General features: G+C 53.5%; 1 protein-coding gene across 1 annotated transcript in view; it reads left to right on the top strand.

The window, feature by feature from the left end:
* LOC116937870 (diacylglycerol O-acyltransferase 2-like) overlaps positions 1–15,018 on the top strand; it is a 76,700-nt gene that overhangs the window by 30,846 nt on the left and 30,836 nt on the right. Inside the window, exon 4 of the mRNA XM_076054210.1 lies at positions 10,192–10,262. Coding sequence (XP_075910325.1) covers positions 10,192–10,262 — 71 coding nt within the window. The remainder of the gene's footprint in view (positions 1–10,191; positions 10,263–15,018) is intronic.

Below are 15,018 nucleotides of genomic sequence, written 5' to 3'. Positions count from 1 at the left end.
GTCTCTGACACTGCCATTGTGAACCCTAATGTGTGAGAGAGAGAGAGAGAAACTCTAGCCAGACACTCAGACCCAGGGCTTGAACCCAGGTTGTTGTCAATACTGGCCCCGTGTCTCTGACACTGCCATTGTGAACCCTAATGTGAGAGAGAGAGAGACAAACTCTAGCCAGACACTCAGACCCAGGGCTTGAACCCAGGTTGTTGTCAATACTGGCCCCGTGTCTCTGACACTGCCATTGTGAACCCTAATGTGAGAGAGAGAGAGAGAAACTCTAGCCAGACACTCAGACCCAGGGCTTGAACCCAGGTTGTTGTCAATACTGGCTCCGTGTCTCTGACACTGCCATTGTGAACCCTAATGTGAGAGAGAGAGAGACAAACTCTAGCCAGACACTCAGACCCAGGGCTTGAACCCAGGTTGTTGTCAATACTGGCCCCGTGTCTCTGACACTGCCATTGTGAACCCTAATGTGAGAGAGAGAGAGAGACAAACTCTAGCCAGACACTCAGACCCAGGGCTTGAACCCAGGTTGTTGTCAATACTGGCTCCGTGTCTCTGACACTGCCATTGTGAACCCTAATGTGAGAGAGAGAGACAAACTCTAGCCAGACACTCAGACCCAGGGCTTGAACCCAGGTTGTTGTCAATACTGGCTCCGTGTCTCTGACACTGCCATTGTGAACCCTAATGTGAGAGAGAGAGACAAACTCTAGCCAGACACTCAGACCCAGGGCTTGAACCCAGGTTGTTGTCAATACTGGCCCCGTGTCTCTGACACTGCCATTGTGAACCCTAATGTGAGAGAGAGAGAGAGACAAACTCTAGCCAGACACTCAGACCCAGGGCTTGAACCCAGGTTGTTGTCAATACTGGCTCCGTGTCTCTGACACTGCCATTGTGAACCCTAATGTGAGAGAGAGAGACAAACTCTAGCCAGACACTCAGACCCAGGGCTTGAACCCAGGTTGTTGTCAATACTGGCCCCGTGTCTCTGACACTGCCATTGTGAACCCTAATGTGAGAGAGAGAGAGAGAGACAAACTCTAGCCAGACACTCAGACCCAGGGCTTGAACCCAGGTTGTTGTCAATACTGGCCCCGTGTCTCTGACACTGCCATTGTGAACCCTAATGTGAGAGAGAGAGAGACAAACTCTAGCCAGACACTCAGACCCAGGGCTTGAACCCAGGTTGTTGTCAATACTGGCTCCGTGTCTCTGACACTGCCATTGTGAACCCTAATGTGAGAGAGAGAGACAAACTCTAGCCAGACACTCAGACCCAGGGCTTGAACCCAGGTTGTTGTCAATACTGGCCCCGTGTCTCTGACACTGCCATTGTGAACCCTAATGTGAGAGAGAGAGAGAGAGACAAACTCTAGCCAGACACTCAGACCCAGGGCTTGAACCCAGGTTGTTGTCAATACTGGCTCCGTGTCTCTGACACTGCCATTGTGAACCCTAATGTGAGAGAGAGAGACAAACTCTAGCCAGACACTCAGACCCAGGGCTTGAACCCAGGTTGTTGTCAATACTGGCCCCGTGTCTCTGACACTGCCATTGTGAACCCTAATGTGAGAGAGAGAGAGAGAGACAAACTCTAGCCAGACACTCAGACCCAGGGCTTGAACCCAGGTTGTTGTCAATACTGGCTCCGTGTCTCTGACACTGCCATTGTGAACCCTAATGTGAGAGAGAGAGACAAACTCTAGCCAGACACTCAGACCCAGGGCTTGAACCCAGGTTGTTGTCAATACTGGCTCCGTGTCTCTGACACTGCCATTGTGAACCCTAATGTGAGAGAGAGAGACAAACTCTAGCCAGACACTCAGACCCAGGGCTTGAACCCAGGATGTCATCAGTGCTGGCAATGTCTCTGACATGGCCATTGTGAAGCAACGTCCGTATCCGCCGATGACGCGAGCTCAACCCCCCCCCCCCCCGATGAACCCCTATTACTACCCCTAGTACTACCCCTATTACTACCCATATCATTACCCCTATCACTAGCCTTTCACCCTATCACTACCTCTTTACCCCTATCACTACCCCTTAGTACTACCCCTATTACTACCCCTATTACTACCCCTATTACTACCCCTATTACTACCCCTATTACTACCCCTATTACTACCCCTATTACTACCCTATTACAACCTCTATTACTACCCCTATTACTACCTCTATTACTACCCCTATTACTACCCCTATTACTTCCCCTATTACTACCCCTATTACAACCCCTATTACAACCCCTATTACAACCTCTATTACAACCTCTATTACTACCCCTATTACTACCCCTATTACTACCCCTATTACAACCTCTTACTACCCCTATTACAACCTCTATTACTACCCCTAGTACTACCCCTATTACTACCCCTTCACCCCTATTACTACCCCTATCACTACCCCTTCACCCCTATTACTACCCCTATCACTACCCCTTCACCCCTATTACTACCACTATTACTACCCCTTCACCGCTATTACTACCCCTTCACCCCTATCACTACCCCTATTACTGGCCATATCATTACCCATACACCTATCACTACCCCTATTACTGGCCATATCATTACCCATACACCTATTACTACCCCTATCACTGGCCATATCATTACCCATACCCCTATTACTACACCTATCACTACCCCTTCACCCCTATTACTACCCCTATTACTACCCCTATCACTACCCCTTCACCCCTATTACTACCCCTATTACTGGCCATATCATTACCCATACCCCTATTACTACCCCTTCACCCCTATTACTACCTCTATTACTGGCCGTATCATTTCCCATACCCCTTATCACTACCGCGGCGCAGAAACCGTACAACGTGCATAGACGCAATGTCCCGATCCACAAGTAACAATGGAGGAGACATCACGGCGATGATGAATGATGTTGATGATGATCCACTACTACTCCGACTACTCCGACTACTGCTCCTGCTGACGCGGCTTGGCCGCTGGCATGGTCCACCTGAATGTGAAATTGCAGCTGTTGCTCTGAATCTACATCGGCAGCCCGTGCGGAAGTAGTAGATGAAGATTGTGAACCCTCAGAGAGAGAGAGAGAGAGACGGCCAGATCCAGGGATTGACTCTCACGTGTCCCCGTTTGTCATGGCTAACATCTGTAGGAATGGCATCCCTCATAACCGCACGTGTGCGTATATATATATATAACTAGATGTACTACCCGGCTTCGCCCGGGACTTGGATCCACCACGCCCGGCCGCCTTTGTCTCCCCAGTGGCGATGTTCACACACCACACCAGTTACTCGTTAGAGGCTGAGTCGACCTAGGGGAGGCTCAGGACCGGTTGAAATAATCGTCACCGGTGGTGGCCGTGAGCAGGAATCGAACTCGGGTCGCCGGGTTCGTAGCACAGCGTAGCGCTAACCGCTACACTACAATGCGTTACTCTTCCACACACACACAGATTACACACACACAGATTACACACATACAACAACAACAACCGCCATTCGCCACTAAGTGGCGGTGACGTCACCACGACGCTTGTGCCAGGCTATGTGCACCCTGAGGCCACGTGAAGTGTCGAACGCCCGCTGGCAGGAGGTCACGGGGCAGACCCAGGTGCCACGGGTCGACTGACTGAGATGACTGGCTGATGCACCACCTGTGCCCCCTACTGTGCCAACCTGCTGTGCTTTAGCCACCCGGCGCTCCGCTCGCTGTTGTGAGCGTCGCTCCTCCGCCCTCCGTTGTTGTTGGAGGGCGACTGCCTCCAACTGCCCAGTAGCATCCTTCACGAGCCTCCTCCACAGAGGCCGATCTTGACACCGCTGGTACCAGTCATCGGCAAGTCCACTCAGCTCCACGTCCTCCTGTACCACATCACTCCATCTCTTCTCTAGCCCGTGCCGCGCCCGCTTAGCCCCCTCAATCCGGCCAAACAAAAGCTGTTTCGGCATGCGGTGGCTGGGCATGCGGGCTACATGACCCAGCCATCGCAGCCTTGCCTGCCGGAGGAGCTCACCGATGGGACCCTGCCCAGATCTTTCAAGGATTTGTGAGCTCCTCACACAATCCAGTCTGGTTAAACCCAGGATGGATCGTAGGCAGGCCAGCCTAAATGTTTCTAACTGGCGAAGATGTTCCATTAGGGGGGTCCACGTTTCGCAAGCATAGAGAAGGGAGGGAATGACCGTGGCCGAGAAGACCTGAAGCTTAGTGCGGAGCGACAGACCAGGTAGCTTCCACACAGCGTTACGCAACCGATGAAAAGATATTGCCGCTCGACTGATTCGGAGTGAGACCTCTGCTGTTAAACTGGAGCCAGTCATAAGCATACTGCCCAGGTATGGGAAACTCTCCACTCTCTCCACAACTGCCCCATCACCGATTGGGAGTTGTGGAGGTGGAGTGTCCGATGGTACAAAATACCCAGGCAGGTGCTTAGTTTTGGTGGGCCTGATGGTAAGGCCCCACCTCTTAGTGGCACGCTCCAGTCTCAGCAGCAGCGTCTCCAACTCCTCCTCTGACTGAGCAGCTATTACCAAGTCATCAGCATACATAACGTGGTTGAGCAATAGGGAGCCATCCCTTGACCGCACCCGGGCATCGATTAGCCTCCCATTATATCTGTACCATATGGAGATTCCCCCGGTACAGCTATTGAAGGCTTCACGAACTACGTGGTCAAAATAGATGTTAAATAATGTGGGAGCCAGAGGACATCCCTGTCGCACCCCAAGGTGTACAGGGAATGGCTCTGACTCCCGGCCACGTAGTTTTACCCGGGCCCGCTCACCATCATGAAGGTCCTTAATGATCGTGAGCAGAGGGTCAGGTACTCCAAAAGCACGAAGAACGACCCAGAGCCCAGGCCTACTGATGGTATCATAGGCCTTGACCAGGTCAATAAAGCAGAGACGTAGGTCTTGTTGGAATTCCCTACACCTCTGCTGTAGCAGACGGACAGAAAATATGGCATCTGTGCAGGACCGCCCTTTCCTGAAACCGCATTGGGGCTCCGCAAGCCTCTCCTCAGCGTGCCTGGCAAGGCGATGCTGAATAATCCTTGCCAGGACCTTTCCCGGCACACTGAGGAGTGAGATGCCCCTGTAGTTGTTACAGTCTGTGCGGTCCCCCTTCTTAAAAAGGGGGACCACCAGGGCATCCTTCCAATCCTGCGGAACCCGTCCAGTGGTCCAGACTGTTGTTATGATGTCATATAGGGCAGTCTGTGCACAAACGCCACCCTCCCTCAGCATTTCGCTTGGGAGATCATCTCTGCCCGCTGCCTTTCCTGGTCTCAGACTCCGGATCACCTTCAATACTTCATCAGCAGCTGGCACCTCAGCCAGCCACTCACAGGGGGTGACTTCATCCAATATTTGAGGCACCGCAGCCTCAGCAGGGTCATCCTCACTTTGTGCCACGATGTTTTCCTGGCTGAGGGATTTTCCCTCCCCCAGGACCTCACATAAATGCTCAGCAAATCTGCGAACCTGTTCCTGGGGGTCGGAAATTGGATCACCATTTTTTCCCCTAATGATGGTAATAGGTGTGGCGCTGCAGGTTACTTTTTTGATGGAGTTAAATAGAGATTTGTGATCACGGGCCACTGAGGCAGACTCCATCTCCTCAGCAACCCGCGACCACCACCCATCCTTGCAGCGCCTCACGGCTCTCCGAATCTCCGAGCGAAGGCTGCGGTAAGCCTCCTCATTCTCTGACGTGGGATTCTGTAGCCGATGACAGTGGGCCTGTCGCTTTTTCTCAACCATCCTGAACAACTCCTCTGTCATCCAGGGTGTCTGGGGAGGTCTGGACCGCGTACCCAAAGCAGCCATTGCAGCTGCATGAGTCACAGTCCTAAACCTCGCCCATTTACCCTCGACATCAGGAGGAGTCGGGGACGATGCCAATCCCAGCCGCAAGCGATGATGAAATTCTCGCTTGCAACTTTCATCAGATAACTGAGACCAGGCCACTTTAGGTTGGAATGGGGTTCTGGGTGTACACCCACCACCGGAGTGGAAGAATGGCAGGCGCATCTTACAGATGACTAGTCGATGGTCAGAGGGCAGATCAGCTCCACGGTAGGTCCTGGTGTCAAGGACATGGGCTCGCATTCGCTGGTCCGTCACTATGTAGTCCAGCAGATGTTCTTGCTTGGACCCGGCATGCATCCATGATGTTGTGTGGATGCGCCGATGCCGGAACAGCGTGTTGGTAATTACAAGCCCATGGGCTGCACAAAAATCTAGCAGCCTCCTACCGTTGTTATTGAGCTGATCTGGCCCATGCCCTCCAATCACTCCAGACCAGGTGCCAGTATCATGACCAACTCGGGCATTGAAGTCACCCAACATGATGACTCTATCCCGAGGGGCCACTTTAGCCAGCACCTGTGACAGGAGGTCATAGAAGGCATCTGACTCATCGGCTTTGCCTGCATCCCTCCACGGATGTTCATCTTCGGTGGGGGCATAAGTAACCACGACCACCATTCCTCGCCTCCGGTTGATGGGAAGGCGAGCCCAAAGTAGCCTGGGGCTTACAGCTTCCCACACCTCACCGCCACGCTCCCACGCCCCCTTCATTCTTTTGTTCAAAAGAAGACCCACACCCTGTTGTTTGGCAGTCTGCTGCCCCGAGTAGAGGACTGTCCACCCCTCATGGTGGCAGGAGCCAGAGCCGGTCCACCGGACCTCCTGAATGCCGCATAGATCCAGGCGGTACCGGTCCAGCTCCCGACAGAGGAGTGGCAGCCTCTCCTCTGCAGTGAGCGTTCGAACATTCCACGTGGCCAACCGTAGTGGCTTTTCGTTGTTTCTGGAGTAGCCCCGAGGGTAGGTATTCAATCTCCTGGCTCCGCCAATTGGGGTTTGGCCAGGAGACGTCATAGACGCCTGGCCCCCCGGGGCCTCCGGCACAAGCTTAGTTGTTACATATTTCAGTTTAATTCGTAGTTTCGTGGTAATTAATTGAAGGTGGAGGGGTTACCAGCCCCTCGCACCCGTCCAGAGCCCCCGTTTAGCCCCTGTGGTGGACACATATGCCATGAGGGGAGGAGCCAATCAAAATTGGATCTCCCCCCACAGCGCTGTCCACGACAGAGTTGCCCGTCCGGCACAGACACAGCACGCTAACCACTACACTACAATGCGTTAGGCTTCCACACACACACAGACACATACAGATACACACACAGATACACACACACACAGATTACACACACACAGATTACACACACACAGATTACACACACACACAGACACACACACAGACACAGCACGCTAACCACTACACTACAATGCGTTACGCTTCCACGTGCGCGGGTCACGTGACAGATTTGACGTCACAGCTCACTTGCCGTGCAAAAAATCTATGCATTATTGAGCTCACCCCCCCAAAAACCAAAGTGTGTTTTTATAATGTTTGCATGGTGTACAGTCTGGAAAGTACCCACATGGCAAATTTCAGGTTTGTTGCATGTCGGGAAGTACGCTAAACATTTCGAAAAGACACACACAATCACAACTTTGCCTTTTTATATATATGAAGACGTGTCTTCTGAGTGTGTCTATGCGTGCGTCTGTGTGGGGAGCGGTGGCGCAGCGGTTAGCGCTACGCTGCGCTGCTAACCCGGCGACCCGAGTTCGAATCACGCTCACGGCCAACACCAGTGACGATGATCTGAACCGGGAGATAAAGTTTGGTCGGGCATGGCGCTGGTCTGGCCACCCACCCCCCCTCGTGCACCGTGCTGGCATTCATAGGTGCTCGCTAACAGCACGTGCTCGCTAACAGCACTTGCCCGAACAGCCGCTGTAGGCTACACGGGGGATCTTTGTTATTGCCATGCATGTGTGTGCGTATTTTCCATAATACAAGTTTGTCTGGGCTATGTAGCGTAAATATGTACGCGATCGAACCCAAAAAAACGCCTGTATTATGGGTATTGCTCGCGAAAGCCTACGTGTTAAACACGCAAATAAATGCACGCTTGTTTAATGTGTATATATATAAAATACCTTGTTCGTGTTTTGAGTGATAAACCATCAGCAGATATCGAAGATTAACTTGAAAACAAGCACTCCTTCGTTCTCTCGGTAAAGTGACGTAAAAAAAAATCAAATGAAATAACAACAGAATACGGCGTTTCGGTTGCAATGCAAGCAACCGCCATTGGGTAAGAATTGATGAGAAAAAACAAACAAACGTAGCGAACTTAGAAACGCAATGCAACAACGCAACACAGAGAGCCGGCCAACGCAGCAGCCAACACCCCCACCTGGCTGACCGACGCTCCTCCAAAGATTGGCGAACAGAAAGACAGCTCCACTGTGTCGAGGCTTTAAATAGAGAGAGAGGGGGGGGGAGGGCAGAGAGAGGGGGGGTGGGGTAGAGGACAGTGAGAGAGTTGTGTGGAATTCCGGACCATAGTTGCCGGAGGAGAGACAATGGACTATAAACAAATCAGCACGGCAATACTTGGAGCAAGAAAATCGGAAGTTTTTAGGAAACAAATTTCGTAAAATATATATTCTTGGTTCTTTCGGTAAAGTCACCACGTAGAAGGGAAACAAGAAAATAAGACAAATATAAAACAATACAATTATCGCGACGTTTCGACTGCAACACAAGCAATCATCATCAGGTGTGAAAACCACAGCAAGAACATTTGAAAAAAGTGGCGTTTTGTTCTTAACGTTAGCACCACGGAGAGCGATTTGGCAGTTTATTCAGATGGACGAGTTCATCTATGTTCGGAAAAGAGGAGGGGGGGAGACGAAAATAATGGATGCGGTCTGAAAGCCACCGTAAGCGTGAACAATCAATTAAGATTGATTGTTCACGCTTACGAAAGTTTGGGGTACCACTACTTTTTCAAGTAGTGGTACCCCAAACTTTTGCAACTTCTTAAAATTCCCTTTTCACACCATCAATATGTAAACTCCCCCTGGCCGGCCTGCACATGTTCACCCCCTCTACACCGTTCATCATGCTAAGTCCGCCAATTAAATGCTAATTTTTATGGTAATTCCTTTGTCAAGGCACCTTAATTCCTCTCACAGCTTAAAGGTCGCGGTCTGAGCTTGGCTGTGTTCACTCCAGCGCTGTCCTCGAGACAGTCTGATCCCTTCACCTGATGAAGGCCACTTGTGTTGTGGCCGAAACGTCGTGATTTTTGTTGTTTTATTTTTTACCTACGTGACTTTACCGAATAGAACCAAAGAGTATGGATCCTTGCAGTCACGAAAGCTTCAAATCTAGAATCAATTAAGACCCGAAATGGTTTATCAAATCCTTCCAATGATTGCTAAGCCAGAATCCATCTTCTCGGTGGAAATTGTCTCTGTGTTTGTATATGTGGATAGCCTCATGAATTTAATCTCTCACGGTAGCCAGATGGCTTGCAAAGAACCTCTGTCTTGGACTTTACCCGAAAGAACCAAGAATATGAATGCCTGCAGTCACGAAAGCTTTAAATCAAAATGTAGTAAAATTAACAAGTGTAATGCAATGCAACAAAGAGAGTCGGCTAACACACAGTTAACGCATAGCCTGGCTGATTATATTCTCCCAAAGATTGCTAATATTAGAAGTTACGTGTGGGTTGTGATTAAACCCTCCCCGTGGAGGTGGTTCACACTCGATTCGAAGCTTCTGTGACTGCCGGAATTACTCTTTGCTTCTTTCGGCAAAGTCACGTGGAAAATGACGCAAACAGTCTGAAAACATCATTAACATCAGCATCGATGTTGTTATCATCGCCATTCCTTGAGCTATCGAAGTTAAGATAACGGGACTTTAGCCGAGCAAACACGTGCATACACACGCACACACAAACAAATACAAAGATCCCCCGTATAACCTGAACAGACTGTTGGGGCAAGTGCTGTTCGCGAGCACCTATGATGCCCGGCACGGGACACGAGGGGTGTGGGTGGCCAGCACCACTCCCGAACGCCTTTGTCTCCCCAGTGGCGATGTTTACGACACACCGCACCAGGTTCTCATTTGAGGCTGCGTCGACCTAGAGGAGGCCCAGGACCGGTGCAGATAATCGTTAACGGTGTTGACCGTGAGTGCGAATCCAACTCGTTTCGCCGGGTTCATAGCGCAGCGCGCTAACCGCTGCGCCACCGCTCCCCCCCCCCCCCCCCCCCCCACTCCCCTCCTCACCTCCCGAACTCAGGAGGTCGGAGGACGAACTGGGTGCGGAACTGGGATGTGTGGAACTACTTCCGAGATTACTTCCCCATAAAGGTTGGTCTCTCCACCAGCGAATCGGCCCATCACTCACCCACACACCCCACACATACAAAGGTCCCCCATGCAGCTACACAGGCTGCTGGGCCAAGTACTGCTAGCACTTGGCACGGCGCATGAGTGGTGCGGCCAGGAACCTTTCCCGGCCGTCTTTGCCTTCCTAGCGTTGATGTTTAATGCTGCGGAACCCGTCCTGTGGTCCCAGGAGTCGTGCTGATGTCTCGCAGCGCAGCCTGCACACAGCTGCCACTCTCCCACAGCAGTTCGCTCACCTACTCACTCAGATCCTGAATCTGGGGAGTTGGCGATCAGATCCTGATTCTGTGGAGTTGGCGATCAGATCCTGATTCTGGGAGTTGGTGATCAGATCCTGATTCTGTGGAGTTGGTGATCAGATCCTGATTCTATGGAGTTGGCGATCAGATCCTAATTCTGGGAGTTGGTGATCAGATTCTGATTCTGGGGAGTTGGCGATCAGATCCTGATTCTGGGAGTTGGTGATCAGATCCTGATTCTGGGAGTTGGCGATCAAAACCTGATTCTAGGGAGTTGTTGGTCATAAATTGATTCTGGTAGTTGGTGATCAGATCCTGATTCTGGGGAGTTGGTGATCAGATTCTGATTCTGGGAGTTGCCGATCAAAACCTGATTCTAGGGAGTTGTTGGTCATAAATTGATTCTGGTAGTTGGTGATCAGATCCTGATTCTGGGGAGTTGGCAATGAGATCACCGCATCTTCTGGTTCAGGACGAGGGGGGTGGCACCGCAGGTCACGTAAGCGACGGTCGGGCGATTGGCGACCACGGGGCTGACCAACACAGCTTTCATCTCCTTCGCAAAAACCGCGGACCACCCAACTCAGTGCTTGGAGTGCCACACGCCTCTCTGAACCTGCGTGTCGTAAAGGTGGGGGGGGGGGGGAGTGGGTGTGGGTTGTTGTCGTTGCTGTCTGGAAAATTTGGTCCCCCATCTGGGCAAACCTGGCGGGAGTATAAGTCGAGTAGTGATCGAGTGTAAATCAACTAGAACTCACCTTTTTGTATTTTACCGGGTAAGGCCCCACTGAGCTGTGTGTAGCTCTTTTTCAGAAACTGCGATGGTGGGTGTCCACCTAGCCCCAGCGCAAGTGATAGCTCAGCGAAGTGGCTTACGGCGTAGAAATTTACAGCAGCCAAATGCTCTCAACGCTTGACGTCGATTCCAAAATGTGGTGGGGAAAAACCGGAGGACCCGGAGGAAAAATCCACGTGGCCACCTGAAAGAAATGGACGCAAACTCCAAATATGCAGCAGCCGGCATCGTCGGGGGTCGAGATCGAACCCACGCCATCCTGCATGCAGAGGCGAGGTAGTCAACGTCTCCTAGCCACCACGCAGTGAGGCGCCGCATCCGCGTCGCGATCGACCAACGGGATCCCTGGATTGGGTAGCGATTTAAATCGGCAACTCCTGCCACCAATTTATTTGGCCGACCAAAACCATGCGCGTAACGAAATCTCCAATGCCGGTGTGTGTCTGTGTGTGTGTCTGTGTGTGTGTGTGCGCGCGTGAGCCGGAGGTCCGGAGAGGACATGCGATCAGCGATATGCCCTGGCGATACTCCCCCCCCCCCCCTCCACCATCCCCCACCCCCCCCCCCCCCACCGAGCTGGTGGTGCCAGGGCAACTTAAGCCACTGGCGCTCAGTGGCCTCCAGCAAACAACAGCAACAACGGGCGACTGTTGCGGCCCGGCCACGTGGAATGTTCTCATGCTTGCCAGGAAGAGGGGTGGCAGGGGGGCGGCGGGGGGAGCAAGGACCGGGCCACCGGACCCCCCCCCCCCCCGCCCGTGTCGGTGTGTGCGACCTCTGTGCTTGACACATGGAGAGCGGTGGCACAGCCGCTGCGCTACGAACCCCGGCAACCCGAGTGAGATTCCAGCTCACGGCCACCACCAATAACGATGATCCGAACCGGTTCTGGGCCTTCCCCGAGGTCGACTCGGCCTCGTATGAGTGCCTTGTGCAATGCGTAAACATCGCCACCAGGGAGACAAAGGTGGCCCGGTGTGGTGCTGGCCATCCACCCCCTCGTGTGTCGTGCCGGCCTTCGTAGGTGCCGCCGCTTGCTACGAACAGCACTTGCCCCAACAGTCTGTCGAGGCTATACGAGGGGACGGGTCTTTGTCTGTTGTTCTGGACACATGGAGTCGATTTATCCACTGACCATTGGCTCGTCGTCTGCAACGATGCCACCTGGTATTGATTACTCTGTTGGAGCTGGACCGGTACAATCAGTGGCGTAGCGGAACTCCTGTGAGCTGGTTGTGGCTCCAGTCACCACGAGGGATGGACATTCCTCCACTCGGTCCCCCTAGTCGGCGCAGGGTAGCATCAAACAACAGGGCGAGTTGCTCTCCTGATTAAGAGACTGAGAAGGCAGTGTGGGAGCTTGGCGGTGTGGAAGAGGAAGCAGCGAGTGGGCTCGCTTTCCCGTCAACAGGAGGCGAGGAATGGTGGTGGCTTACGGCCCCTCGCCATAGACGAAGGCCAGTGGAGGGATGTAGGCAATGCCGATGGATCAGAGCCCAATTCTATGACTTCCTGTCACAGGTGCTAGCTAAAGTGGCCCGTCGGGATAGAGACATCCTGTAGGGTGACCTGAATGCCCGATTGGGTCACGGTACAGGCACCTTGGGCCAGAGTGATTTTTTTTTTTGGAAGTCATGGGCCACATCAGCTCAATAAGAACGTTAGCAGGTGCCTGCTGCCGCTGCTGCTGCTGCTAGACTTATGCAGTCACCAGCACGCTGTTACCATCGCCAGGGCAACATCGACACGGCATTCTGGGTGCATGCCAGATCCCGGATGGAACATCTGCTGGCCTGCGTAGTGATGGAAGAGTTAACGGGAGGCCACTGCGCTCCACACGTGGAGTTGAGTTATCCACTGACCACCGGCTCGTCATCTGCCGGACGCCCCTGGTATTCTTGCATTGCGATGGTGATGGTGGGTGTCCACCGAGGACCCCCACTAGGCCCGGCATTGGATGTTTGCTAGCGAGGATTAGACAATACCCTGCAGCTGGAGTTGGCATCATTCCCCCCACCCACTCTCCTCATCTACCTCCTCCTGACTCCGAGAGGAAAATGGATGAGGTTCAGGATTGTCGCTCATGCAGATGCTAGGGCACCACTGGGTGCCTGGTCCACTGGGTGCCTGGTCCAATGCGTGCCTGGTCCACTGGGTGCCTGGTCCACTGGGCGCCTGATCCACTGGGTGCCTGGTCCACTGGGCGCCTGATCCACTGGGTGCCTGGTCCACTGGGCGCCTGATCCACTGGGCGCCTGGTTAGTTGGATGCCTGGTCCACTGGGTGCCTGGTCCACTGGGCGCCTGGTTAGTTGGGTGCCTGGCCCACTGGGTGCCTGGTCCACTGGGAGCCTGGTCCACTGATTGCTTGGTCCACTGGGCGCCTGGTCCACTGGGTGCCTGGTCCACTGGGTGCCTGGTCCACTGGGCGCCTGGTCCACTGGGCGCCTGGTCCACTAGGTGTCTGGTCCACTGGGTGCCTGGTCCACTGGGTGCCTGGTCAAATGCGTGCCTGGTCCACTGGGTGCCTGGTCCACTGGGTGCCTGGTCCACTGGGCGCCTGGTTTGTTGGGTGCCTGGTCCACTGGTTGCCTGGTCCACTGGGAGCCTGGTCCACTGGGAGCCTGGTCCACTGGGAGCCTGGTCCACTGGGCGCCTGGTCCACTGGGCGCCTGGTCCACTGGGCGCCTGGTCCACTGGTTGCCTGGTCTACTGATTGCCTGGTCCACTGGGTGCCTGGTCCACTGATTGCCTGGTCCACTGGTTGCGTGGTCTACTGGTTGCCTGGTCTACTGATTGCCTGGTCCACTGGGTGCCTGGTCCACTGGTTGCCTGGTCCACTGGTTGCGTGGTCTACTGGTTGCCTGGTCTACTGATTGCCTGGTCCACTGGGTGCCTGGTCCACTGATTGCCTGGTCCAGCACCAGTTACTCATTTGAACAATCCCAGGTGAGGCCAGATTTCACGAATCAAACTCGGCTCCCCGGGTTCGTAGCACAATGCACGAACCACTACACCGCTGCTTCCCAAATATATGCGCATACGCACAAAGGCAACGATTTCCCGTGTAGTCGTACCGACAGTTGGGGCAATGCTGTTAGCGAACACCTATTAAGGCGGGCTCGGCACACGCTCGGCCGCCTTTGTCTCCCCATGCATGTAGCACTCGCCCGGTGCATGGGGGATTCATTGACTCCCGGCGCGATAAAAACAAACTATCCCCTGGTTGTTACAAAAACGCAGCATTCACAAACACCACGACCCTGACCCTTGACCCCAACTCATCCCCCACCCCACCCCCACCTCGCCCCAGAGTTCCCACAGCTCAGCCCCTACTACCCCACCACTACCCCACCATTAGCCCCCACTACCCCCCACTACACTACCCCCCACTAGACCCCATTAACACCCACTACCCCCGCACTAGACCCCATTAGCCCCCACTACCCCCCACTACACTACCCCCCACTAGACCCCATTAACACACACTACCCCTGCACTAGACCCCATTAGCCCACACTACCACCCACTAGATCCCATTAGCCCACACTACCCCCCACTACACTACCCCCCACTAGACCCCATTAACACCCACTACCTCCGCACTAGACCCCACTAGCCCACACTACCACCCACTAGATCCCACTACCACCCACTAGACCCCACTAGCCCACACTACCACC

The sequence above is a fragment of the Petromyzon marinus genome, chromosome 64, assembly GCF_048934315.1.
Source record: "Petromyzon marinus isolate PM22_M1 ecotype Great Lakes invasive population chromosome 64, UKy_Petmar_22M1.pri1.0, whole genome shotgun sequence".
Lineage (NCBI taxonomy): Eukaryota > Metazoa > Chordata > Hyperoartia > Petromyzontiformes > Petromyzontidae > Petromyzon > Petromyzon marinus.
This window is presented reverse-complemented; position numbering and strand designations above follow the sequence as displayed.